The 24957-nt window shown below is 53.7% G+C and overlaps 1 protein-coding gene across 5 annotated transcripts in view; it reads left to right on the top strand.

Moving 5' to 3' along the window:
- PCNT (pericentrin) overlaps positions 1 to 24957 on the top strand; it is a 121241-nt gene that overhangs the window by 84007 nt on the left and 12277 nt on the right. For 4 of the 5 annotated variants that reach the window (XM_010370097.2, XM_030914297.1, XM_010370096.2 and 1 more), the window contains 11 exons: positions 2530 to 3408; positions 4753 to 4908; positions 7223 to 7930; positions 9358 to 9460; positions 13084 to 13238; positions 16795 to 16899; positions 17901 to 18074; positions 18676 to 18871; positions 20317 to 20539; positions 20815 to 20965; positions 22130 to 22816. In XM_010370097.2, coding sequence (XP_010368399.2) covers positions 2530 to 3408; positions 4753 to 4908; positions 7223 to 7930; positions 9358 to 9460; positions 13084 to 13238; positions 16795 to 16899; positions 17901 to 18074; positions 18676 to 18871; positions 20317 to 20539; positions 20815 to 20965; positions 22130 to 22816 — 3537 coding nt within the window. The remainder of the gene's footprint in view (positions 1 to 2529; positions 3409 to 4752; positions 4909 to 7222; positions 7931 to 9357; positions 9461 to 13083; positions 13239 to 16794; positions 16900 to 17900; positions 18075 to 18675; positions 18872 to 20316; positions 20540 to 20814; positions 20966 to 22129; positions 22817 to 24957) is intronic. The other variant, XM_010370099.2, reaches the window with a different exon arrangement.

Here is a 24957-nt window from a genome sequence, read left to right as displayed (position 1 = left end):
TGCTTATTTGCCATCCATATTGTGGGGAAAATGTTTGCTCAAGTCTTTCAGAAAGGCGTTTTTTTTTTTTTTTTTTTTTTTTTTTTTTGAGATGGAGTCTCACTCTGTGGCCCAGGCTGGAGTGCAATGGGACCATGTCGGCTCATTGCAACTTCCGTCTCCTGGGTTCAAGCAATTCTCCTGCCTCAGCCTCCTGAGTAGCTGGGATTACAGGCACCCACCACCACACCCGGCTAATTTTTTTACATTTTTAGTAGAGACGGGGTTTCACCATATTGGCCAGGCTGGTCTTGAACTTCTGACCTCAAGTAATCCACCTGCCTCGGCCTCCCAAAGTGCTGGGATTACAGACATGAGCCACCGTGCCCCGCCTCAGAAAGTTTTAAAAAGTTGGGTTGTTCGTTTTCTTATTGTTTGGGGAATTCTTTATATCTTTTGAACACCGTTTTTATGGATACGTGATTTGCAGGTGTTTTCTCCCAATATATGGCTGGTCTTTTCATTCTCTTAAGAGTATGTTTTGCAGAGCAAAACTTTTTACTTTCTTTTTTTTTTTTGACAGAGACTCTCTGTGTTGCCCAGGCTGGAATGCAGTGGCGCGACCACGGCTCATTGCAACCTCTGCCTCCCGGGTTCAAGCAGTTCTCCTGCCTCAGCCTCCTGAGTAGCTGGGATTACAGGCACCCGCCACTATGCCCAGCTAAATTCTGTATTTTTAGTAGAGACGGGGTTTCTCCATGTTGGTCAGGCTGGTCTCGAACTCCTGACTCAGATGATCCCCCTGCCTTGGCCTCCCAAAGCATTGGGATTACAGGCGTGAGCCGCCGTGCCCCGCCAAAGTATACTTTTGAAGTTCTGAGAGCTCTTTCCCTAGCCCAGTTTTCCTCAGAAATTTCATAGTTTTACTTTGCATCCAAGTCTCCTTGAACGCGCCTGCATACGCCTTTTGCTGTTTTTGTTGCTATCTTGCTCTGTCACCCAGCTTGGAGTGCAGTGGCACAATCTCGGCTCACTGCAACCTCTGCCTCCGGAGTTTAAGCGATTCTCCCACCTCAGCCTCCTGAGTAGCTAGGACTACAGGTGCCTGTCACCACGCCCGGCTAATTTTTATAGTTTTACTAGAGACCAGGTTGTGCCATGTTGGCCAGGCTGATCTCGAACTCCCGTACTCAAGTGATCTGCCTGCCTCAGCCTCCCAAAGTGCTGGGGTTACAGACGTGAGCCACCGCGCCCGGTCTCAGTTCACTGATTTTAGGTTTTAGTGTTTTACATTTAGAGCTACTTTGTAGGCTGGTTCCAGTATTTTAACATAGTATTTGCATTGTGGTTGTGACCGTCTTTAGTGCACACCCTTTGATTCCAGTTTATTTAGTGCATTTAGTGAATGAGCAAAAGCTGCATATAATCAGAATTGTCTTTAAAATTCCTTCGCTTGCCTGTAGAGTACAGAGACACGGGCCGGTGCTGCACCCAGTAAGACACGGGGTGGAGCAGAATGTGCTGCGGGCATTCCTAGCCCGCAGCGGGGAGGCTGCTTTTGCTAAATGCGTGGTGGTGGTCCTCGGTGGCAAATGCGTAGGAAGGTGTCGCTGACAGCGTCCAAACCAAAGCCACAGCTTCATCAGGTTCCTTTTTTTTTTTCTTTCTGTAGGCCAGATTTGCATTTCAGTCCAGAGTAATTGTGAGGTAGTTCCAGAGAAACCCGGAGTTGTTATGAAACGCTCAATTTTTTAGAAGAACGTATTAGTCTATAACAAATGGTTTTAAAATTGTTAGAACACAAATGGGTTAGAATTTTTCTATTTTTTGTCATTACCAGTAATGTTAACTCAAGAGACTAGAGTTTGGAGCTATATTGACATAGATCTCAATCCTGATTTTCCACTTACTATTTTTGTGGGTTTAGAAAGATGTTTAATATCTCAGTTTCAATTTTCCTGTCTTTAAAGTGCAAACAATCGTATTTCCTTACATGACTGAGGATTATGTTTCATGGCACAGGTAAAGTCACTTTGATGCCTGGTGTCAACGAGGTGGCAGTGGCAGAGACGCCTGCGTCACCGGCGTCACCGTGAGCAGTGTTGGGATGGAAGGGGAGTGTGCCCGGCTCACCGCTTTGTTGGTGCAGATTCTCTGCCCAGGTTTCTTTCCTCCTGGAGTCAGAACGACACCTAAAATCAAATGCACCTTCAGGAAAATCAAACAAATCAAGTTGTTTAAATATTAACAAAATAACATTTAAAGGGTGGTGAAAGCATTATTCTGTAGACGTCCTTGTGTTGAAATTGGCTGCATTAGCACTTCGTCCCACGCTCAGACGTGGAGCACAAGGTGTGCGCCAGGGCCCAGTAGCAGCCAGGCAGACGTGGAGTGCATCCCGATACCGGGAGTTTGCTTCTGTGGCTGCTTTGTTTTTCAAGCTATGGAGTCTTCACTCCAAGAATGCGTTCAGGAGGTAACGTGTTGTGAAGGAGGGACATTCTGAAGTGGATACATTTAATTTGCCACTGAAATGTGCTCTCTCTTCAGGTCGTATATACCAGAAGTTCTGAGATTGAAGAGCTGAAAGCCACGATTGAAAATCTGCGAGAGAACCAGAAACGATTACAAAAGGAGAAAGCAGAGGAAATTGAACAACTCCATGAAGTCATTGAGAAGCTGCAGCATGAGCTGTCCCTCATGGGGCCCGTGGTGCACGAAGTCAGCGACAGTCAGGCTGGCAGTCTGCAGAGCGAGCTGCTCTGCTCTCAGGCCGGGGGCCCTCGCGGGCAGGCCCTGCAGGGCGAGCTTGAGGCTGCGCTCGAAGCCAAGGAGGCCCTGAGCCAGCTGCTGGCTGACCGGGAGCACAGGCACAGCCAGGCCCTGGAGGCCCTGCAGCAGCGCCTCCAGGGCGCAGAGGAGGCTGCGGAGCGGCAGCTGGCTGAGCTGGAGCGCAGTGCAGCCCTCAGGGAGGCTGAGGTCGAAGGCATGGCCTCCCGGATCCAGGAGTTCGAAGCTGCCCTGAAAGCAAAGGAAGCAATGATTGCCGAGAGAAATTTAGAAATTGACGCATTGAACCAGCGGAAGGTGGCCCACTCTGCCGAGCTGGAGGCCGTCCTGTTGGCCTTGGCCCACATCCGCCACGCGCTGGAGCAGCAGCCCCTGGCAGCTGGGGCGGAGCCTCCCGAGCTGCAGCGGCTCCGAGCGCAGTGTGCCCGCCTCAGCCGCCAGTTGCAGGTGTTGCACCAGCGGTTCCTGAGGTGCCAGGTGGAGCTGGACAGGCGGCAGGCCTGCAGAACCACAGCTCACACATGGGTGCCTGGGGCCCACCCACAGCCTCGCGTGGATGGTGGCGCCAAGGCCCAGGTCCCCGGCGACATGGAGGCCTCCCACGATGGCGCTTTGGAACCGGTTGTCCCTGACCCACAGGTAGGCCCCCTCTGCCGGCCATGGCAGGGTATTTTTTTCTTCCTCTCCTACTCCTTTTCTCCTTTAATTTTAATGACTTCTCTCTGTGCTGGGCACTGGGGGCTGCAGTTGTCATGGTGGCTTATGACACAGCAGAGAAAGGGGCCTGAAGCTCAGACCTACCTGGGCCTGTTCCGGGTCAGTACGCAGTGAAGCTGGGCTGAGGATTTCACTGTTTCGTGCCATTTTAAGCTTATTGTTTTAAGCTTTCAAAAACAATTCTTTCATTCACATGGTAGGGACTGTCCAGTGAAACGGAGCTCACTGTGTGAGGCGGGTCCGCTTGAGCTGCCTCTCTGGTTTCTAATCAATGGTTTATCTGTCGATGAGCAGTACCTGTGTGAGATGTGGTAAGATCTGTCGAGAAGCAGTGCCTGTGTGAGATGTGGTAAGATCTGTCGATAGGCAGTGCCTGTGTGAGGTGTGGTAAGATCTGTCGAGAAGCAGTGCCTGTGTGGGGTGTGGTAAGATCTTTCGAGAAGCAGTGCCTGTTTGAGATGTGGTAAGATCTGTCGATAGGCAGTGCCTGTGTGAGATGTGGTAAGATCTGTCAAGAAGCAGTGCCTGTGTGGGGTGTGGTAAGATCTGTCGAGAAGCAGTGCCTGTGTGGGGTGTGGTAAGATCTGTCGAGAAGCAGTACCTGTGTGAGATGTGGTAAGATCTGTCAAGAAGCAGTGCCTGTGTGAGATGTGGTAAGATCTGTCAAGAAGCAGTGCCTGTGTGAGATGTGGTAAGATCTGTCGATAGGCAGTGCCTCTGTGAGATGTGGTAAGATCTGTCGATGAGCGGTACCTGTGTGGGGTGTGGTAAGATCTGTCGAGAAGCAGTACCTGTGTGAGATGTGGTAAGCTCTGTCGGTGAGTGGTACCTATGTGGGGTGTGGTAAGATCTGTCGATAAGCAGTACCTGTGTGGGGTGTGGTAAACAAGCTCTTCTTTTGGAGCTGGAGGCCCTGTAGGGAGTTGTCTTTTAAGGCTCCCACTTGGGTTTGAGCAGAACCTTGGGCACTTGCCGGCTGCCACGCCCACACCAGCTGGGTCTTTGTAGAGCGGCTCCCGCTCTCAGATGCCCCAGTCCACCTTGCTCTGTGGCATCATCCTGGGTCGGGGCAGCTTCCTGCTGGGTTCTCAGCCCCGTTCCCATGTGGCCTGCTGTAGACCAAGGTGCTTGGCTGTGGACGGCACTGCCACCTCCCTCTGGCATCCCTGCTGGCTGCCGTACCGGCTCCCAGCTGCAGGCCACCTGTGGGGCAGCCCCAGCAGCAGCCTCCTGTGTGCTCAGCTTTCGTCTGTCTCCTCTGTCAAGGGTGATCTGCAGCCCGTCCTGATGATGTTGGAGGACGCACCTCTCTGCAAGCAAGAAGGCGTAATGTCAGTGCTCACCATCTGCCAGAGGCAGCTGCAGTCAGAGCTGCTCTTGGTGAAAAATGAAATGCGCCTGAGTCTGGAGGACGTAGGCAAGGTGTGGGGACGGGGGAAGGCGCGAGGCCCACCCGGGAGAGGCTGGGTGTAGAACACATGGGTCCTGCCCTGGGCAGAAGCAGGTATTCTGCTGAGGTGAGGAGCACAGTCTATGCCTGCAGTGACATGTTCTCTGAATCCTTTCTGTTCTGTAACGAGCTGTCCATGATTGTCGTGAAATTTCCTACATGCTCCCTTTAAGCCACTTTCTAGAAACAATCAGTTGGGTTTTTTTCTTTTAATTGATGCAAATGGATTAACTGTGCTTCAGGGTTAGTCCTGGGTTGTCTTTTCATGGGAGGACCACATTGCCTCCATGGGCCTCACCTCAGCTCAGGACTTTGATGGCCAGTGTCAGTTTTACTTTGAAAGGCTTCAGATTTATTTTTTTTAATCTGTTTATCTCACTCTATATTGTCACTTGAAAAAAAGCTGACAGTTCTTTTCCCTGGGGAAGGAAGTTGCACCTTGACAATCTCAAATCGTAGCGGAGTTGAGATTTAGTGAGAGGAGCGGGTACTGGTGCTTCTCCCACCCAGTGCACCAGGGGCGGGTCCCCAGTGCCCCCTCGGAAACACCTGCGCAGGAGCTGCCCTCTCCTTGGGGTGCATCAGGTGCGGATGGCACTTTTATTTTTTTCTCTTTTTTTTTGAGACAGAGTCTTGCTCTGTCACCCAGGCGGGAGTGCAGTGGCATGATCTCGGCTCACTGCAACTTCCACCTCCTGAGTTCAAGCGATTCTTCAGCCTCGGCCTCCCGAGTAGCTGGGACTATAGGTGCACACCACCTTGCCCAGCTGATTTTTGTATTTTTATTAGAGACGGGGTTTCACCATGTTGGCCAGGCTGATCTCAAACTCCTGACCTCAGGTAATCAGCCCTCCTCAGCCTCCCAAAGTGCTGGGATTACAGGTGTGAGCCACCACGCCCGGCCACAGATGGCACCTTCTTATGCATTGTTTGCACCTGGCCTCCTCTAGTCCAAGGCCCAGCACAGCCCCGCTGGACACACAGCCACCCAGCCCGTCCTCCTTCTCCTCCCAGACACACATCCATCCACCCTCCTCCTCCTGGACACACAGCCGCCCACCCTCCTCCTCCTCCTGGACACACAGCCACCCACCCTCTTCCTCCTCCTCTCCCTCCTCCCTGATGTTGGCTAAATGTGCCCCAACTACTTCTCCAGGCTCTGAAACCCAGAGGCTCTAACACCAGAAGTGCTGGGTGGGTATTTTATGGTCTCAAGTGTGGCACCGAAGCATGCTTGGTGCTGAAGCCTGCTGAGATGTGGGCTCACCCGAGCCCCTCGCAGCCCTCGGGATTGTCCCGGAGACGTTGCTGGGATGTGTCTTGCATGAGTGCAGGTGCTGCCTGTTCCTGGGTCCGCACTGCATGCACCTCATTGGCGTTTAGAGCCTGAAAGATTCTGAATTCCATAGAAATCAGGGAAGGACGGGCCTAGGCCCGCAGTTCTGAGGAGACCCATGAACCTGGTTCATGTGGTTGTCACATGCTCTCAGGAAATACATTCTGGTGGAGAGCCCTTCATGTCTCCTGCAGCAGTCTTGAGGCCCTCATGACACGAACATTTCTTTGAATTTTTTTTTTTTTTTTTTTTTTGAGACAGAGTCTTGTTCTGTCACCCAGGCTAGAGTGCAGTGGCGAGATCTTGGCTCACTGCAAACCTCCACCTCCCGGGTTCAAGCAATTCTCCGCCTCAGCCTCCCGAGTAGCTGGATTTACAGGCGAGCTGGATTTACAGGCACCCGCCACCATGCCCGGCTAATTTTTGTGTTTTTAGTAGAGATGGGGTTTCACCATCTTGGCCAGGCTGGTCTTGAACTCCTGACCTTGTGATCCACCCACCTCGGTCTCCCAAAGTGCTGGGATTACAGGCGTGAGCCACTGCACCTGGCTCATTTCTTTGAATTCTTAAGAGAAAGCTCAGCCCTGTCTGAGCTGATTGCCAAATTCTTAGAAGTTACACAGAAAGAAACTCCAGATTCATCACATAAACCACAATTTTGTGTTTTCGGTGCTCAGATATAGAACCTTCCCATCCTTTTTCCCTTGTGTGAAGCTTGTGTCCTCAGTCACCGCAGAAATAGGTTATGACAGTTGCCTTTTAAGCAAAGAGATGTAAGCCTTGGTTCTGTTTCTCATAGAATTAAATAAACTTGAAATGTGCAGGGCTCATTGTGGAATCACCCGAGTGCTCCGAAACTCCCTGAAATCCGCCATCAGCACCAGACAGACAGGTGCGACTCCTGGTAAGCCAGGTGTTCCACTGTGTGCCTGTTTCTGTTTTACCTTCAGGGTGAGGAAAAAGTGCTGGAAGATTGTCAGCTGCAGAAGGTCGATCTGATCGCGCAGGTGAAACAACTTCAGGAAAAATTGAACCGTTTGCTATATTCCATGACCTTCCAGAATGTGGATGCTGCCGATGCCAAATCTCCGTGGCCCTTGGCCTCGGCACACCTGTTGGAGAGCAGCTGGAGTGATGGTTCCTGTGACGGTGAAGAGCCTGACACATCAGCCCCCACAGATGCGTGTGATGCCAGTACAGCCACGGGGGGTGTAACTGATGTTATCCAAAATCGGGATTCCTTGATACCAGGTGAAATGCCAGATTTTCCCATTCAAGAAAAGTCAGAATGTCAGGACAGGTCCCTTTCTTCACCAGCCAGCATGCTTGGCGGCTCCCGCCACCAGAGCCACGCTGCGGAGGCTGGGCCCCGGAAGAGCCCGGTCGGGATGCTGGACCTGTCTTCCTGGAGCTCCCCTGAGGTCCTCAGGAAGGACTGGACCCTGGAGCCCCGGCCCAGCCTCCCCGTGACACCCCACTCAGGAGCCCTGAGCCTGTGCAGTGCCGACACATCCCTGCGGGACAGGGCGGACACCTCACTACCACAGACCCAGGGGCCGGGGCTGCTTTGTTCCCCGGGTGTGTCCGCAGCAGCGCTGGCCCTGCAGTGGGCTGAGTCTCCGCCAGCTGATGACCACCGTGTGCAGAGGATGGCTGTGGTAGGTGCCTGCCCTGCTCCTAGACCTGCTGTTCCCGTGGGAATGTGGCCTGCCTGGCGCCACGGCAGCTGCCATTGTTTGTTCACCTCCTGACAGCGCATACCTCGCAGTCCTGTGGGGCCAGCTCTGCAGGACTGGCGTCATGGGAGCGTTTAGATTATTTCAGTTGTTCAGGTATTTTTAAAATGCCTGAGATGCATTTGCCCACATCAGATGTACCCTGGGCATGTTTCTCCACTGACATGGACACCATCAGGCACAGCTGCAGACACCTCTTTGTGTGTGATGGGCATAGGGTTCTTTTTCCAGAATGGTTTTTTAGATTTATTTTTAGAAATGCTGCTTATTTTTTATTTATTTATTTATTTATTTTTGTGAGACAGAGTCTCGCTCTGTTGCCCAGCTGGAGTGCAGTGGCGCGATCTCGGCTTACTACAACCTCCACCTCCCCAGGTTCAAGCAATTCTCCTGCCTCAGCCTCCCGAGTAGCTGGGACTACAGGTGCCCGCCATCACGCCCGGCTAATTTTTATAGTCTTCGTAGAGATGGGGTTTTACCGTGTTGGCCAGGCTGGTCTCAAACTCCTGACCTCATGATCCACCCACCTCGGCCTCCCAAAGTGCTTACAGGCTTGAGCCACCATGCCCAGCCGGAAATGCTTCATATTTTTAACAGGTTTCACATATGCTAATTAATTTTAATAATTTATGAGTTAGATCATATCATTTCTAACATAATCATTTTGGGATTTTGTGTATCTTGAGTAACATAAAATTAAAAATCAGATACGGTCGGGCTTACACTTGTAGTCCTAGCACTTCGGGAGGCTGAGGCGGGAGGATTGTTTGAGCCCAGGAATTTGAGACCAGGCTGGGTAACACGGTGAGACCCTGTCTCTACAAAACACACACAGTCAGCTGGACGCAATCGTGCTGCCTATGGTCCCAACTCCTCAGGACGTTGAGGCCGGAGGATCACTTGACTTCGGGAGGTTGAGGATGCAGTGAGCCAAGATGGAACCACTGCACTCCAACCTGGGCGACAGAGTAAGATCCTCCCTCAAAAAATAATAATTTAGCAGATACATATTCTCTGAAAAATCCATGCTATCATTTCATGTAAAACAATTTAAATCTGAAATATTTGCTATTGGCTACATTAAAATATTCCTAAAGAGCTGTGCGTGAATCTGATTAAATTGTTGGACGCATTGTTGGAATAAACAATGCTTTTTTTAAAAAAATAAATTGTTGGAATCTGATTAAATTGTTGGAACACCTGCGTGTGTTCACCAGTTTTGAGTTGTTTCATTTGGGGTCTATGTGGGAAGATAAATTCAGGCCTTCGGAAGTTTTCACCTGGCACAGTCAGCTCTATGATGTAATTACTCATTATTTATGGCCATTTAAAAATCTCTATCTGAACAGGAGAAAGATGTCGAAGATTTTATCACAACGTCTCTTGATTCTCAAGAAACATTAAGTTCACCTCCTCCTGGATTAGAAGGGAAAACTGATGGAAGTGAGAAAAGTGAGTTGATTGTCTTTCTTTTTTCATTTTTTATTTCGGTGGTTTCCTGTCAGAAAATAGTCAAAGAATTCCTGCATCCTTCGCCCAGTTCTTTGTCTGCCCCTCACTGACCTCCACCCTGGCTCTGCACCTTGTCAGGCATGCACCTGGGGCCTCTTGACTCCTGAAAACACACCTGTACCTTTCACACAGCCAAGGTTGCCAGCCCAGGTCACACTCCACCCTGGAATGTTCACCCTGATCCAAGGCTGGCGTCTCAGCTGCAGCTGCAGACCTTGCTCAGATTTCGCCGACTGTCCCCGTAGCGTCCTGTATGGAAAAGACACCCCAGCTCAGAGGCTCTGTTCAGGTGTCTTTGGCGGGCTGGAGCCTGGGGCGGCGCGCCCCGTGTTTCCAGGCTCTGCTGCCTTGCCTGCCCACCCTGCCCTTCTCTCCCCTTGGGGTGGTGGTCCCTCTCTGTGCTGTCGGTTTTGGGGCACCGGCCCTGGAGAGGAGCCAAGGGGCTGCTGACGGTGTGGCGTGTCCTCACGCTGGCGTGTGGGGGGCTGCGTCTCCCCGGGCCTCATGGCGGGAGGTGCGTGGGCTTGACTTGGGCCATTGTCTGTGGTGGTGCCTGCCGGTTTCTTCCTCCTCCTCCTGTGGGAGATGTGGAGACTGAGTATTCTCTCCCTCATGCTCACGCCCACTGGCCTCCGCCCCTCCCTTGGCGGCCCGGCCTGGATCGGTTGTGGCGGCAGTCACCCGCCACACCGCAATCCCTTAAATTTCGTGACTTTTCTACCATTGTCGTCTTTTTACAAGTCGGTCACCTTTTGAGATGCTCTTTTTTAAAATGTGGTGATTTTTGAGAACATGGTCACAATCTAATTAGAAATTTTAGTATTTGCAGAGTAGGGCCAGCAGCTTTTTAATTTTGTCTTTATTTGATGAGTAGGGAGCACGCAGGGTGCTGAGAGGACCATTCCCTGAGCAGCCTCTGTCCCAGCTCCCCACTCAGGACTGCGACTCCCTGGGGATGCCCATGTTCAACTCTCAGAAATGTCTTCTCGTATTCGCTTTATTTTCAAAGCCTATTTGCTGTTTAAAGTAGCATCTTCAGCTCTCCTAGCAGCAAAGCCCCTCACCATGGGCCCCTTGCCACACAAGGTCCAGTCCGCACGCCCTGTGCTGTCACAGCCGAGGTTTGCCCTTCAAGGACACGCCCCGCGTTCCAGCAGAGCCGCTGGGAGCACGTGTCCCCTTGAGCCACTTTTGTTTTTTTTGGCTTGGTTTCTTCTGTGTTCTTCATGGCTGGTCCTCACACGGTGTCCGGTGATGTCATCCGAGCCTTCCAAGCCCAGCAGGTGCTTCCCCACCAACTCTCAGGGGCTCCCAGGTGACCCCTTGACCCCCTTGATCGTTCCTTATTTTATTTTTCAAGACAGGTCCTTGCTCTGTCACACAGGCTGGAGTGTAGTGGCGTAGTCTCGGCTCACTGCAGCCTCCACCTTCCATGCTCAAGTCACCCTCCCGCCTCAGCCTCCCAAAGTGCTGGGATTATAGGCATGAGCCACTGAGCCCAGCAGGCCCCATATTTTTTAATGAAACATGTCCCCAGAGGCCGCTGTAGAAAAGGTGTCTGGCAGGTGCTTGTTTGTGAGAACTTCCTCTTCTCCCTGGCGGTGGTCGGGTCAGTTGACTCTTGGGTTGGAAGTCATGTTTCTTGAGGTACCGCGTGCCTGTCCTGTCCGTGCCTGTCCTGTACCCGTGCCTGCGCCCTCCAGTGACGCACGACCTTGGAGGGGCTTGCGCAGTCAGGGTGGTGGATTTCTTCCTCCTTCGTCCTTCCTTCGATCACATCTCCTGTGGTTTTCTCTCTTCTTTCTGTAATTCCTGTTATTCAACTCTATCGGGCCTCCAGAGCTGATTGTCAAATCTTCTTTCCCTGTTTCTACTCCTTTTATTTTTGTTCTCGTTTCTAAGAGGTTTTCTTTAGAACTTTATTTTTCAACATTTGTGCTGAGTGTTCTGTTTCTGCGCTCGTGTTTTAAATTTCTCAGAACTCTTTCTTATCCTAACTGTTCCTCTCTCCTTTAGCTTCAGCTCCTTGGTTCCTTTCTTTTTTGGGGACGTTCTTGAGTTTATTTTTGGCACAGCCAGGTGAGAAGTCCCTGCACCTGGAAGAAGGTGTTGGGCCCCGAGGTGAAGCATGGTTTTTGCTGAAGGCACAGGGTCCGGTGGGACAACGGGGAAAGTGGCCTTGGACTCGTGGAGCTCTGATCACCCGCTGGTGGCACCTGCTGGCTGTGGTCTCCTCTGGATGGAGTGGGCTGGGCACGATGCTGGGCGCCCATGTCTCAGTGGCACTGGGTAACAGTGTCTGCAGCAGTCACATCCCACAGTTCCTGGTACACGCTGTGGGTGTCGCTACAGGAGCCGTGGCTCAGGGAAATGCCAGCGTCCTTCACCCTCCGGGATTTCTCAAACACCTGCCTGCAGTAGATGATTTCCCCAAAGATTTCTTTGTTGTCGTCTTTATTTGAGATACACAGGGCAGAAGTAGGACTTGGCAACATGATTAGGCACAAAGATTTGTAGGCGGCAGGGGGTGGCCTGAGGCATTTTGGGGGGCACAGGCAGCGACCCAGTACCCTCGACCCTTGCACTGCACCTGAGGCCTTCTTGCTGCTCTCTTGGCACTTGCCGCCACTCACAAAAAAGCACTTTGTTCGTTCGTTTTGTGAATGAGGTGCTCGTTATTTCTCTGAGGGGGTCATCATCATCCTCTGAGGTCGTCCTCTGCCTGCGTCGTTGGCCTCTGCTCCTGCCCAGTGTGCTCTGTGCTCACCAGGCTGTGCTGGGGCATCCCCAGGTGCCAAGTGCTACAGCCTCCGCTCCCCAGGGAGCCGTGTCCACACAGGAGCCCGATCTTGCTGGCGTCCTCATCCTCTTGCTGGGAAGGTCCAACGCCCTTTTTCCAGAGTGCCTCCTCCTCGTCTGGGCCTCATGTCACTGACACGATCCTGCCTCGGTTTCCAAAGCGTCCCCCTCCCGGTGGGCTGGCACAGCTGTAGGTCTCCGGGATGGACCAGGCCCTGTGCATTGGGAGGTTTTGAATTTTCCTCCTTGAGACCCCGTGCCCACCTGACACAGGAGCCACGCTGCAGAGGGGAGCTGCACTGCAGGGACCCCCCGGCAGGCATGGTCAGTGTTTCCTGAGCGGTCGTCGGATGCCCTTCCGCTGCCTGCCTTTGCTCCGTGGCTGGCGTGGAGGGTGCAGGCCCCGCACGTCCCACTGCTCTTGAAGGCTTGCCTAAGACCTCTGAGTTTTGTGGAATCTTTGGGGGCCACGTCTGGAGAAGTGAGTGGAGGTCCCTTAAGGCTGGTGCTGGAATCGGGGACCCAGGTGATGTACTCAATCTGCGAAGTTGCGTTTTCTTACTTGACGTGTGTCACTCTCACCGGGGTTATGTTTTTATGAAAGTATTTTTGGGGCCCATCAGTGTTTTCTTCGTGAGCAGAGTCACAGTGTGGTTGTCGCTGGGGGCTGCAGGCCGATCACCCCTGCCCTGCCTCTGCAGTACCTCCCCCGCGGAACTTGGTGGAGAGCTGTGGGTGGGACCCTGACCCTGTGGTGTTTCTAGGTGACGGCTTGGGTTTTGGAGCAAGACTGAGCCCGGGGTCAGGAGGCCCTGAGGCTCCAACTGCTGGTCCTGTGACCCCTGCTGCCGTCTCTGGAAGGTTTCAGCCACTGCCGGAAGCCATGAAGGAGAAGGAGGTGCATCCGCAGCACGTGAAGGTATGGCTGGCGGGGGCGGCTCCACAGGTGCCCTCACAGCTCCCCAGGTGCAGCCTCGGGGCACCCCCAAGCCCTATGTCCTGCCTTGCTGGGGAGAGCCTGGGAGGGGCAGCCTTTCTTGGGTGCCTCTGAGCACCGCCTTTTAATGACTCACATGAGGCAGGACTGGTCTCAGCCCCAGCCCCACGGTGGCCCCCGGACGCCGCCCGCCCAGCTCTGCGTTGGCTCCTTAGGTGACCCCCTCCCATCCAGTCAGGGAGCCTCCTGTGAGCCCGTGGGCGGGTGCTGTCGCTCCACAGAGCCAGCCTGGGCCTCCCTCCCGCCTGCGTCCTGTAGAGAAGCTGAGGCTCTGGAAGCCCCGTTGCTCTAGGACAGAGGATGGGAGAGAAGCTGCTCAGATTTCTTGGAGTCAACTTTGAAGGCAGAATTTTGTGGAACTTTTCATAGGTTTTCTTTTCTCTCCCAGCTTAGCAGGTCATTTATGGCAAAACCATTGACAAAACTTGGCCAAACAAGTGAGTGAGAGAACGAGGCCCTGCGGGTCCTACTCGAGTGGTGAACATTCCCAAACCAAACCGTTTTCACCTCAGTGAAACCTGTTCTGAAACTGCACAGTGAGTCCTCACTTAGCGTTGCCCCTGGGTTCCTGGAAAGTGACCTGGTAGGAAGGACATTCCTGTGCTGCTGGCCGCAGCTCCTGTGGTCTCAGCAGGCCCTAAGGTTGCCTTTGTTTACATGCGTTTCAGAGTCGCGGTTTCCAAAACCCATCCGTGACGTTAAGTGAGGACTTACTGCATTCAGACTAAAATTTGTTTTACTTTATTTGGCTGGGCACGGTGGCTCATGCCTATAATCTCAGCACTTTGGGAGGCTGAGACAGGAGGATCACTGGAGCCCAGGAGTTCAAGACCAGCCCGGGCAATGTAGTAAGACCCCTCTCTGTCAGAACTGAGTCAGTTAAACCTCTTTTTTCCATTTAAAAAAAAAAAAACTTATTTTACTTTCTTAAACATGGAAATTGGAGATATTTATTTTTTAATTGGTTTTTTATTTCTTCTTTGCATTTCTTTTTTTTTGTGAGACAGAGTCTTACTCTGTCACCCAGTGGTGCAGTCATGGCTCACTGCGACCTCTGCCTCCTGGGCTCAAACGATCCTCCCACCTCAGCCTCCCAAGTAGCTTGGATTACAGGCATGAGCCACCACGCCCAGCTAATGTTTGTGTTTTCTGTAGGCATGGAGTGCTGCCATGTTACCCGGGCTCGTCTTGGGCTCCTGAGCTCAAGTGATCTGCCCACCTCAGCCTCCCAAGGTGCTGGGATTACAGTGTGAGTCACTGCACCTGGCCTCGAATTTTTATACAACAGAAAACATCAAGGAGATGTTTCTATTAGTGTTTCCTGTGAAAACAACTTAGTATTAGAATTCCTGATTTTAAGGAATAAATTTGGTTGTTAATGTTACCATAAATTATGAAACATACTTAGGTTTCATAATTTAAAAAGAAAAGCAAAAAAGCCAGGAAAGGCCTCTTGTAGCCCTGGAGCAGCTGTGAAGTGGCGGGGAGAGGAAGAGGAGGAGCTGCTGTCCAGGGAGCAGCTTTGAAATGTCCCAAGTCCACTTGAAAATCACAAGGAGATTTTTTCACAGATGTCTTAAACTGTTTCAAACTCCGGGTTTTCCTTTATTGTCTTAATTTCTGGCCTGTGTTTTAGAGTGCGGAGCCCAAGGGTTGTGCCCACACTGGTGTGGCAGTGGGGATCTGAGTGGAGCTGGGTGCTTGCCCTGCTTGGAGGTGGCTCCAGGCGCATGGGGGACCCCCGCTGCTCAGATGCAGCCACAGACGCCAAGAGTGTGGTCGACGCTGTAGCGGCCCTGTGGCCCCTCTGCTGAGGAGGTCCTGAGCACAGGTGGGGCCCTGGCCACTCTTGGCCACCTCTAGCCATGTCTGGAATTGAGCCGTGAGTGGGCACGGTATGTGCTGGAGCTTTGGAAACGAGGACCGCACCCCCGCGGACAGGCAGAGCCGCCTGGTCCTGAGAGTGGAGGTGGCAGAACCTTCTCAACCCTAGTGATAGTGTCTATGGGATCCCCCAGGCTGCCTCACGGGCCACATTCCAAGGTGCCCACCAGGCTCTGCCCCACTTCCTGGCCTCACGGGAACCCAGCTGCGAGGGCCCCGCATCACCTGGTGGGAGGCTGTGCCCAGGGCCTCTGCATCTCTTCTTCGTAAGAGATGTTTTTTAAAATGCATTTTCTCCTCAATATAAAATCTAGAAAAGCCTATTAAAAAGAAGGAAATGGCCTGTTCTCTGCAGCTGGAAGGGAGGGGCCAAGCAGCTTCAGGGCCTGCCAACCGCCCTACTACCCCAGCCCTGCTCCCACTGCCCCCCCAACCCTGCTCCTCACCCCTCCCCCCATCTCCGCTCCCCGCCCCGGCACTGCCCCACTCCCCCGCCCCCATTTCCCCCCACCCCGCTCTGCTCTGCCGCGGACCTTGGTTTGCATCCATCCTATGCCACATATGTTGTGTTTAAAGTAAAATTGTTTTCAGGTGTTAAAGATAATTATCTTTAAAGTAAATATAGTATGCAATTTGGTGTTACTGCTTTAGTGTTAGTGTTTGACTTTTTTGGGGCATGTCATTAAAATTATAGGAAACCGTGTTTTCAGTCAATCACACCCCATCGTAGGCCTCATCATTGCCTCATTTTGCATTTCCCTCTTTTTGGACTTTATTAGATTCTTTTTCTCTTCAGGTTTTTATGCAGACGTGTGCTGTGCTTGAGGGTGTGCTCACGTGGTGGTGACTGTGCGGAGCCTCTGGGCTCTGGGCTGGTCATGACACCAGCTTCTCCATGGGGCCGTTTGCTTGCCCCTTCGCCCCTCTGGCGAGAGTCAAGTGTGTGTCCAGACACCCGCTGCTGCGTACTCAGTGGTATGAAGCAGCTGCCTCCTGCTCACAGACCTGTGGGCTGGGACCTCCGGCAGGGCCTGTTGGGGATGGTTTTCTCTGCTCCCCATGCCTGGCACAGGCAGCTTCACCCCACACTGGTGGTTGGCACTGGCCTCGGCCGGACCACGCATAGAGGCCTCCTGGGTAGCCATTGTGTGGCCTCCTCGTAGCATCCCAGGAGGGCAGGGAGTGCATGATATGTTTGTGACCTTGCTGTGGACATTGGCCTGAAGCTCTGCCCTGAGCTTTGTCCAGGCTTAGACGGGGGATGGTGTTCCCGCCAGGGAGCAGGTGGTGTCCCCGTCAGGGAGCAGGTGGAGTGGAGGAAGTGGCAGGGCCATCTTTGGAGTGGCTAATAGAGAAATTCACTCCAAGCCTGGCTTCCGTGTGGTCTCTCTGAAGGTCGGGGGAGGTGGGCTTGAAAACCTTGTAGCTTGGGAAGTGGGTGCTGCCTATGCAAAACCGAGGTGATGCCCTCCCTCTCCACAGCTGCCCACCTTTCACGGAGCCCTGGCTGCAGCTCGGGGCCACAGGGGATGCAGAGCGTGGCTGTGTGGGGTGGCAGGCGACTCCCTCCTCCTGACGCACTTTCCCACCACAGGCTTTGCTGCAGATGGTGTGTGACGAGAGCCACCAGATCCTGGCACTGTCAGAAGGCCTTGCACCCCTGACTGGCGAGCCACACCCCTCCCGGAAGGGAGACGAGGTACAGGAAGGCTTGCTCTGTGGGGGAAAGACGCAGTTTTATTTTGCACCTCACACACTTCTTTTCCAAAGGATTTAAGGGGCTTGCAGTAACAGCTGCATCCTTAGGGCCACGTGGAGACTAGGATTTTTTCTTTTTTTTTTTTTTTGAGATGGTGTCTCGCTCTCTCTCTCTCCCAGGCTGGAGTGCAGTGGCACAATCTCGGCTCACTGCAACCTCCACCTCCCCGGGGCAAGCAGGTCTCTGCCTCACCCTCCCCAGTAGCTGGGATTACAGGCACACACAACCATGCCCAGCTAGTTTCTGTATTTTTAGTAGAGATGAGGTTTCACCATCTTGGTCAGACTGGTCTTGAACTCCTGACCTCGTGATCCACCTGCCTTGGCCTCCCAAAGTGCTGGGATTACAGGCGTGAGCCACCATGCTTGGCCTAGGATTTCTTTAGCATGGCCAAAAAGACAGACTGAGGTCCAAGAACCCTGGGGAGGCCTCTTGGTCTCCCACAGCTGGCGCAGGCTCTGGGGGCAGGTTCCTTGTGGGACGTGGAGGTGTGTGTGGGGCAGAAGGGCTCAGGGCTTTTGGGCCTGCGGACTCGGCCCATTCCAGCACTTGTCCCCCAGGGCCTCTCCTCCTGCCACTCAGTGTGTGTCTTCTCTTCTGTCAGGGTCATTTCTGTTTGATCGGCTGCCAGTCAGCTCAGCTGCCACAACTGAACACCCCAGACCAGGGGCTTAAACAGCAGACATTGATTTTGCCTGTTGTGGCATCAGGGTGCCCACAGGGTTGGGTTCTGGTGTGGGTGCCCTTCCTGGTTTGCAGACAGTGCCTCTATGCTGTGTCCTCACATGGTGGAGACAGCGAGTGAGCTCTGGTGTCTCTTCCTCTTCTTACGAGGCCTCATTTACCCTGAATCACCTCCTGCAGGCCCCATCTCCAAACTTTGGGGCACAAGCATGCAGGTGCATTTGTGAGGAGGCCACATTTCTTCCTTCATCCTTTAGGACGTGCCCACCGTATGCCCTGATTGGAGAGGGGAGCTTCTGCAGGTTGTGCAGGAGGCATTTGAAAAAGAGCAGGAGATACAGGGGGTTGAGCTGCAGCCCCGACTCAGTGGCTCAGATCTGGGAGGTCACAGCTCCCTGCTTGAAAGACTGGAGAAGGTCATCAGTGAGCAGGTGAGTATCAGCTCTGCCACCAGGCCTTAGTTTACCCCAGGGGTCCAGCCCCTGCAGAGAGGGTGACACAGACTGTTTTGTGTGTGAATTTTGGTTTGCGTGTTTCTCTTGACCGCTGGAATGTGGCTGTGGCTCACCCAGGCGTTCACGCTCAGTCCATGCAGGATGCTGCACTTTTCCGCCTGCAGCTGTAACAGGACGGTGTGCTCGTGATACACCCTCATGGCCTCACTCTGTTCTGAGATAAGCTGCTAAAGAAATGTTCTCCGTTCCAAGTAGCCCCTCCTGGGTTGAGAGGTGCTCTGTTTGCAGGGCTGGGTGGCGTTGGTGCCATGGGGACACTGTAAATCCTGTCCCTGCCATCGTACACATGAGGAGACCTAGTGTGGAGAGTAACTGGCTTGCAGGCCTCACACAGGGTAGCGCAGCCCAGCCTTGATGCCTGCAGGCCCCAGAGCTGAGGCCCAGGAGCTACTGTGCACCCACCCCAGACTCAGTAGGCTTGCCCTGGTGGAGCGGGGTTAGAGGGCAGACTGCAGGGAAGGCCGGGGTATGGGGTGGCTGCCCGGTGCTCAGGCTGCTTTTCCCGTTCTGCCCCCAGGGAGACCTGCAGGAAAGGTCCCTGGAGCAGCGTCGCCTGCCAGACCGGAGCAGCCTGCTGTCCGAGATCCAGGCTCTGCGCGCCCAGCTGCGCATGGCGCACCTGCAGAACCAGGAGAAGCTGCAGCACTTGCGCACGGCCCTGACCAGCGCGGAGGCGCGTGGGAGCCAGCAGGAGCACCAGCTGCGCAGGCAGGGTGGGTGCCCCTGTCGACACTGCCTGTGGGGCCCGGCCTCTGCACCTGCCCACCTGACGCTCACCTGTGTGGCCTTGGGAGCAGAGGGTGGTGACAGGGCATCATCTAGTCAAGCCCCTGAGTGTTGCCATGGTTGTCAGCTGATAGAACTGAGCAGAAAGGACCCTGGAGACAGGCAGCGCCAGGTGGGGCCAGCACAGAGGCCTCACTGCTGGGCCTGGTGTGGGCAAGAGGAGCCTGGGTTGGGCTCTTTGAGTGCTGGCAGATTCTTGGGAGCTCGCGCTAGAGTTCAGGAATGTCTTTTAAGTTTCTACATTTAGTTTAGCTTCTTCGGGAGTTTTTGTGTAGACGCTCAGGTCATCTGTGCATAAGTAACGATTGATTCCTCGTTTCCTGCCCACATTCTCTCGTGTGCTGTGTGGGTAGGCGCCTTTCCCTGCTGTTAGTTTTAGGGACAGGAGCTGGTCTCGTACCCTTGCATGTGGGGTCAAGTGCCCTTGGTCAGCTCGGGGAAGCGCCCTCTGTTCTAGTCTTGGATTCTGTCAAGGGGAACAGCCTTGCAGTTCAGCCCATGCCCTTGTCCCAGCACCTGTGCCCTTTGTGCTCTCTGGGGCTGGGGCCGGCACTGTCCGAGTGCTCGTGGGGGGCGGTGCTGTCTGACCGCTCATGAGGGGCATGGGGGAGGTGGGCTGGCGCTGTCTGACCGCTCGTGAGGGGCATGGGGGAGGTGGGCTGGTGCTGTCTGACCGCTCATGAGGGGCATGGGGGAGGTGGGCTGGCGCTGTCTGACCGCTCGTGAGGGGCATGGGGGAGGTGGGCTGGTGCTGTCTGAGCGCTTGTGAGGGGCGTGGGGGCGGGGGATGGACTGGCTCTGTCCGAGCGCTCATGAGGGGCATGGGGGCTGTGGGCCGGCGCTGTGCAAATGCTCGTGAGGGGCACGGCGTGGGGGGGGCGGCGCTGTCTGACTGCTCGTGAGGGGCGTAGGGGCGGGGGGTGGGCTGGCACTGTCCGAGTGCTCGTGAGGGGCACTGGTCTGTTTTCTTTTGTACCTTTTTGGTCTTGGTGCTGGGTAGTACCAGTGCCACAGGGGTGTGGGAAGTGTTTGGGAAGTAGCCCCTCCGCCCTCCATTGTGTAGAATTGGTGGTCTTTCTTCCTTAAACTTTGGGAGAATTTTCCAGCAAAGCCACCTGGCCTGGAGTTGCCTCTGTTGGAGGCAGTTTAGGGTGTGAGTGGGGGTGGGGTGGCCTTTTAGGACGGCTCCAGGGCTACATCACTCCTGGACTCTGTGTGCTCCCGGCCAGGAGGGTGGGCCCCTGGTCCACAGAACCTCCTTTCTTCCCAGATAAACCCCATGTCCCCATAAGTCTGTCTCTAACCAGGCGTCACTTGTGCAGCACGGGGAGCTCAGTGGGGTCCTGTGTTTCTGTTCTTTCGTCTTTCTCAGTTGAACTGCTGGCCTATAAAGTAGAGCAGGAGAAGTGCATCGCTGGCGACTTGCAGAAGACGCTGAGTGAAGAGCAAGAGAAAGCAAACAGTGTGCAGAAGCTCCTGGTGGCGGAGCAGAGTGTGGTGCGAGATTTGAAGTCCGAACTCTGTGAGAGCAGGCAGGAGAATGAACGGTTGTCCCGGTCCCTCTGCGAGGTGCAGCAAGAGGTCCTCCAGCTGAGGTGCGCCTGATTCACCTTCCCTGGACACTGGCGGGAGTCTCGCCGTTGTGGCCATGGTTTTCTTGACGATGAAGGGAAACAACGTCTGGTGGGGCCGCAGTTGGGCAGCCCCAGGGGCACCGCGCCCTGCTATGCCTGGGTTGATAATCCTGTGGTGGGGGGTGAAGCACATGCGTGGGACCTGGCAGGGCTCTGCCTCCCCTGCTGGAGCTCCCAGCCCTCGGGAGCACACTCTGGCCCATGTGGTCAGAGTGTTCTGTGACATCTCCACGCAGATCCATGCTGAGCAATAAGGAGAACGAGCTGAAGGCTGCGCTTCAGGAGCTGGAGAGTGAGCAGGGGAAGGGGCGTGCCCTGCAGAGCCAACTAGAGGAGGAGCAGCTCCGGCACCTGCAGAGGGAGGGCCAGAGTGCCAAGGCCCTGGAGGTAACAGCGTCAGGGCAAGGCAGCTGGCATGGGCCGAGTCCACTGGAAGCCTGAAGCCATGTTCCTCTTTCCTCCTCCTTTTCCTGTTCTTCATGGCAGTGTGCCCAGTTGACAGCAGTGTGAGGTAGCAGGATAGGGCTGTGTTTTCAGGTAAAATTGCACGTTGGGGTAGTGGCAGCGACCCCAGGGCGTACTGTGCGATGACCCGTGGTGGCACGATACCCCTGCTCGGAGCCCCCACTGTCCCCGAGCACTTGCTGTGGAGATGGACACAGCCTCCTCGCTGGCCATCCAGACAGAGCGCAGCCTCAGAGGTCTGTGTACTAGACGGGCTGGTGGTGGGGGCCCTCTGCTTTGTATGGCAGAGGCCCAGCAGGCATCCTGTGGATTCCAAGCAAGTCTGTGCCAGTTCCGTGGGTTATGACTTTCAACAGCATGGAAATGGTGGTTCATAGCAAGCAGGGTGTGCATCTCTGAGCCTCTTTGGTGGAGTGATTTTCTGAAGAGGAGGCAGGACCCTCTTTGGTGGAGTGATTTTCTGGAGAGGGGGCGGGCAGGGGACATCTCTGAATCATTTTCTGGGGAGGGACAGACGGGACATCTCTGAACCAGGACGCGTACATGCAGCTACTCAACACCACTTCCAAAAAAAGTGTGTCATCTCCGCAGTCAGGGTTTTTTGTTACTTGATGAACTAACAAAAAAATCTTATCCCTACATATGGCTAATAGGGTGCATTTCTTTTTTTTTTTTTTTTGAGACAGAGTCTCGCTCTGTCGCCCAGGCTGGAGTGCAGTGGCCGGATCTCAGCTCACTGCAAGCTCCGCCTCCCGGGTTTACGCCATTCTCCTGCCTCAGCTTCCCGAGTAGCTGGGACTACAGGCGCCCGCCACCTTGCCCGGCTAGTTTTTTGTATTTTTTGGTAGAGACGGGGTTTCACAGTGTTAGCCAGGATGGTCTCGATCTCCTGACCTTGTGATCCGCCTGTCTCGGCCTCCCAAAGTGCTGGGATTACAGGCTTGAGCCACCGCGCCCGGCCAATAGGGTGCATTTCAAAAGGTAGAACTGCTGAGCTGAAGTATATAAACAAATGTGTACAGGAAAACCATGTAGACACTTTTCCGCTTGATTCGGTGTCTTCCATCGTGTGTGTTTGCTGTCTAGGAGCTGCGGGCGTCTCTGGAGACACAGCGTGCTCAGAGCAGTCGACTCTGTGTGGCACTGAAACACGAGCAGACAGCCAAGGACAACCTGCAGAAGGAGCTGCGCATCGAGCACTCACGCTGCGAGGCTTTGCTGGCTCAGGAGCGGAGCCAGCTCGGTGAGCTCCAGAAGGACCTTGCGGCTGAGAAGAGCCGCACCCTGGAGCTGTCAGAGGCCTTGCGGCACGAGCGGCTCCTGACCGAGCAGCTGAGCCAGAGGACACAGGAGGCTTGCGTGCACCAGGACGCGCAGGCCCATCACGCTCTGCTGCGGAAGCTGAAGGACGAGAAGTCCCGGGTGGCGGACTTGCAGGCGATGCTTGAAAAGGTGCAGCAGCAAGCCCTGCGTTCTCAGCAGCAGCTTGAAGCTGAGGCTCAGGAGCACTGTGAGGCGCTCAGGAGAGAGAAGGAGGTAAGTGCCACCCTGAAGTCGACGGTGGACGCCCTGCACACCCAAAAACGAGAGCTGAGATGCTCTCTGGAGAGAGAGAGGGAGAAGCCAGCGTGGTTGCAGGCAGAATTAGAGCAGACACACCCACGCTTGAAAGAGCAGGAAGGACGCAAGGCTGCGAGGAGGAGCGCGGAGGCCGGGCAGAGCCCAGCGGCTGCGGAGCGGTGGAGGAAGTGGCAGAGAGACAAGGAGAAGCTGGTGAGAGCCGCCTGCTGGCGGGGCGTCCGCATCTAGAAACGATAAGCAATTGGAGTTAGGGTGGTTCACGTGGGGGACGTGAGATGGATGTCTGGCCCTCTGGTCTGCCCTGGCCTGTGTGCCCCGACGCTGGCACCACACTGCTGTCACTGTAGCTTTCTGGAAAGTATTGAAATCAGGAAGTGTGATTCCTCCAACTTCGTTCTTCCTTTTCAAGGTAGTTTCAGCTCTGTGGGGCTTCTTGCTATTCCACAGGAATTTGCGGATTGGTGTTCGTATTTCTGTAGAACCTGCCATTGGGATTTTCTTAGGGACTGCATTAAATGTGCTGATCGCTCTGGATAGTATTGTCATCTGGACAGTATGAGGTCTTCTGCTCCAGGATTACAGAATGTGTCTCTCCATTTAATTAGGTTTTTTTTTTTGAGATAGGGTCTGGCTCTGTCACCCAGACTGGAGTGCAGTGGTGTGATCTCAGCTCACTGCAATCGCCGCCTCCTGGGTTCAAGTGATTCTTCTGCCTCAGCCTCCCGTGTCGCTAGGACTGCAGGCACACACCACCACGCCTGGCTAATTTTTGGATTTTTAGTAGAGAGGGTTTTCCATGTTCGCCAGGCTGGTCTCAAACTCCTAACCTTGGGTGATCCGCCCACCCCGGCCTCTCAAGCTGCTGGGATTACAGGCGTGAGCTACCGCACTCAGCTGCTTACTTAGGGCTTCCTTAGTTTATTTCAGTAGTGTTTCATTGCTTTCAAAATACGAGTTTTATACTTTTGTTACATTTATTTACTTATTTTTTGAGACCGAGTCTCATTCTGTCACTCAGGCTGGATTGCAGTGGCACAAACTCAACAATGTTGAATAGAAGTGATGAGAGCAGGCCGGGCGTGGTAACTGATGCCTGTAATCCCAGCACTTTGGGAGGCCAAGGTGGGCGGATTACTTGAGGTCAGGGTGCGAGACCAGCCTGGCCAACATGGCGAAAGCCCCATTTCTACTAAAAATACAAAAAATTAGCTAGGCATGATAGTGTGTACCTGTAATCCCAGCTATTTGGGAGGCTGAGGCAGGAGAATTGCTTGAATCCGAAAGGTGGAGGTTGCGGTGAGCTGGGATTGCGCCACTGCACTCCAGCCTGGGCAACAAGAGAAGACTCCATCTCAAATAAAAAGAAACTCTTTGGAATAGTCGTAGTTTTTTTATCTCCAGAAGTCTTGGAGAGCAGGGAGGTGGTTTGGTGGTACAGATAAGTGTGGCTGAGCATGACAGGGGTGTCTACACAGGACCCCGACTGAGGGTGAGATGTCGTGTGTGTGTTTGCCTTTCTCCTGGGCTAGGGCTCTACCTTTCATGAAATGCTCAAAGGAGTCTTTACTTTTTGAGAACTTTCTGAAACCATGCCTGAAGTTTCCAGCCAAAACTTTTTATTTAATTTTGATTATTTGTTAAAAAGAATAGTAACACGAGTGCTTAGAAAATGTTTTCTAAGTCGCATTAGTAACTTGCCTTTAGGATGCACCTTGACCCGTATTTTGAGTGAGGTGGCCCTTCCAGAGTGTTTGTGGGTTTGTTGTTGTTGTTGTTGTTGTTGTTGTTGTTTTTGAGGCAGAGTCTTGCTCTGAGTGCAATGGCACGATCTCGGCTCACTGCAACCTCCACCTCCCGGGTTCAAGTGATTCTCCTGCCTCAGCCTCCTGAGTAGCTGGGATTACAGGTGCCCGCCGCCACGCCCTGCTAATTTTTGTATTTTTAGTAGAGACGGGGTTTCCCCATGTTGGTCAGGCTGGTCTTGAATTGCTGACCTCGTGATCCGCCCGCCTCGGCCTTCCAAAGTGTTGGGATTACAGGCGTGAGCCACCGGGCCCGGCCTCCAGAGTGATTTTTACTGAGGACAGTGAATTTGATCTGGATTATAGAATCCTTCTCTAGCTGTAGCCGTGGAAGCCTCCCAAGATAGTGGCATGCCAGAGACAATTCCATCTTTTCTAAATACAATCTCATTAGTTCCTCTCTATCTTACTTTCCTTACTAGAAAATAGAAAAGATAATCATTCCCGTTTAAGAGGCCCGAGCGTCGAGTGAGGTGCTGCCAGGAGGGTTGAGTCTGAGCTGAATCCTGGTCACCGCAGTGGCAGGGACGC

This window comes from Rhinopithecus roxellana, chromosome 13, assembly GCF_007565055.1.
Source record: "Rhinopithecus roxellana isolate Shanxi Qingling chromosome 13, ASM756505v1, whole genome shotgun sequence".
NCBI classification, from domain to species: domain Eukaryota; kingdom Metazoa; phylum Chordata; class Mammalia; order Primates; family Cercopithecidae; genus Rhinopithecus; species Rhinopithecus roxellana.
This window is presented reverse-complemented; position numbering and strand designations above follow the sequence as displayed.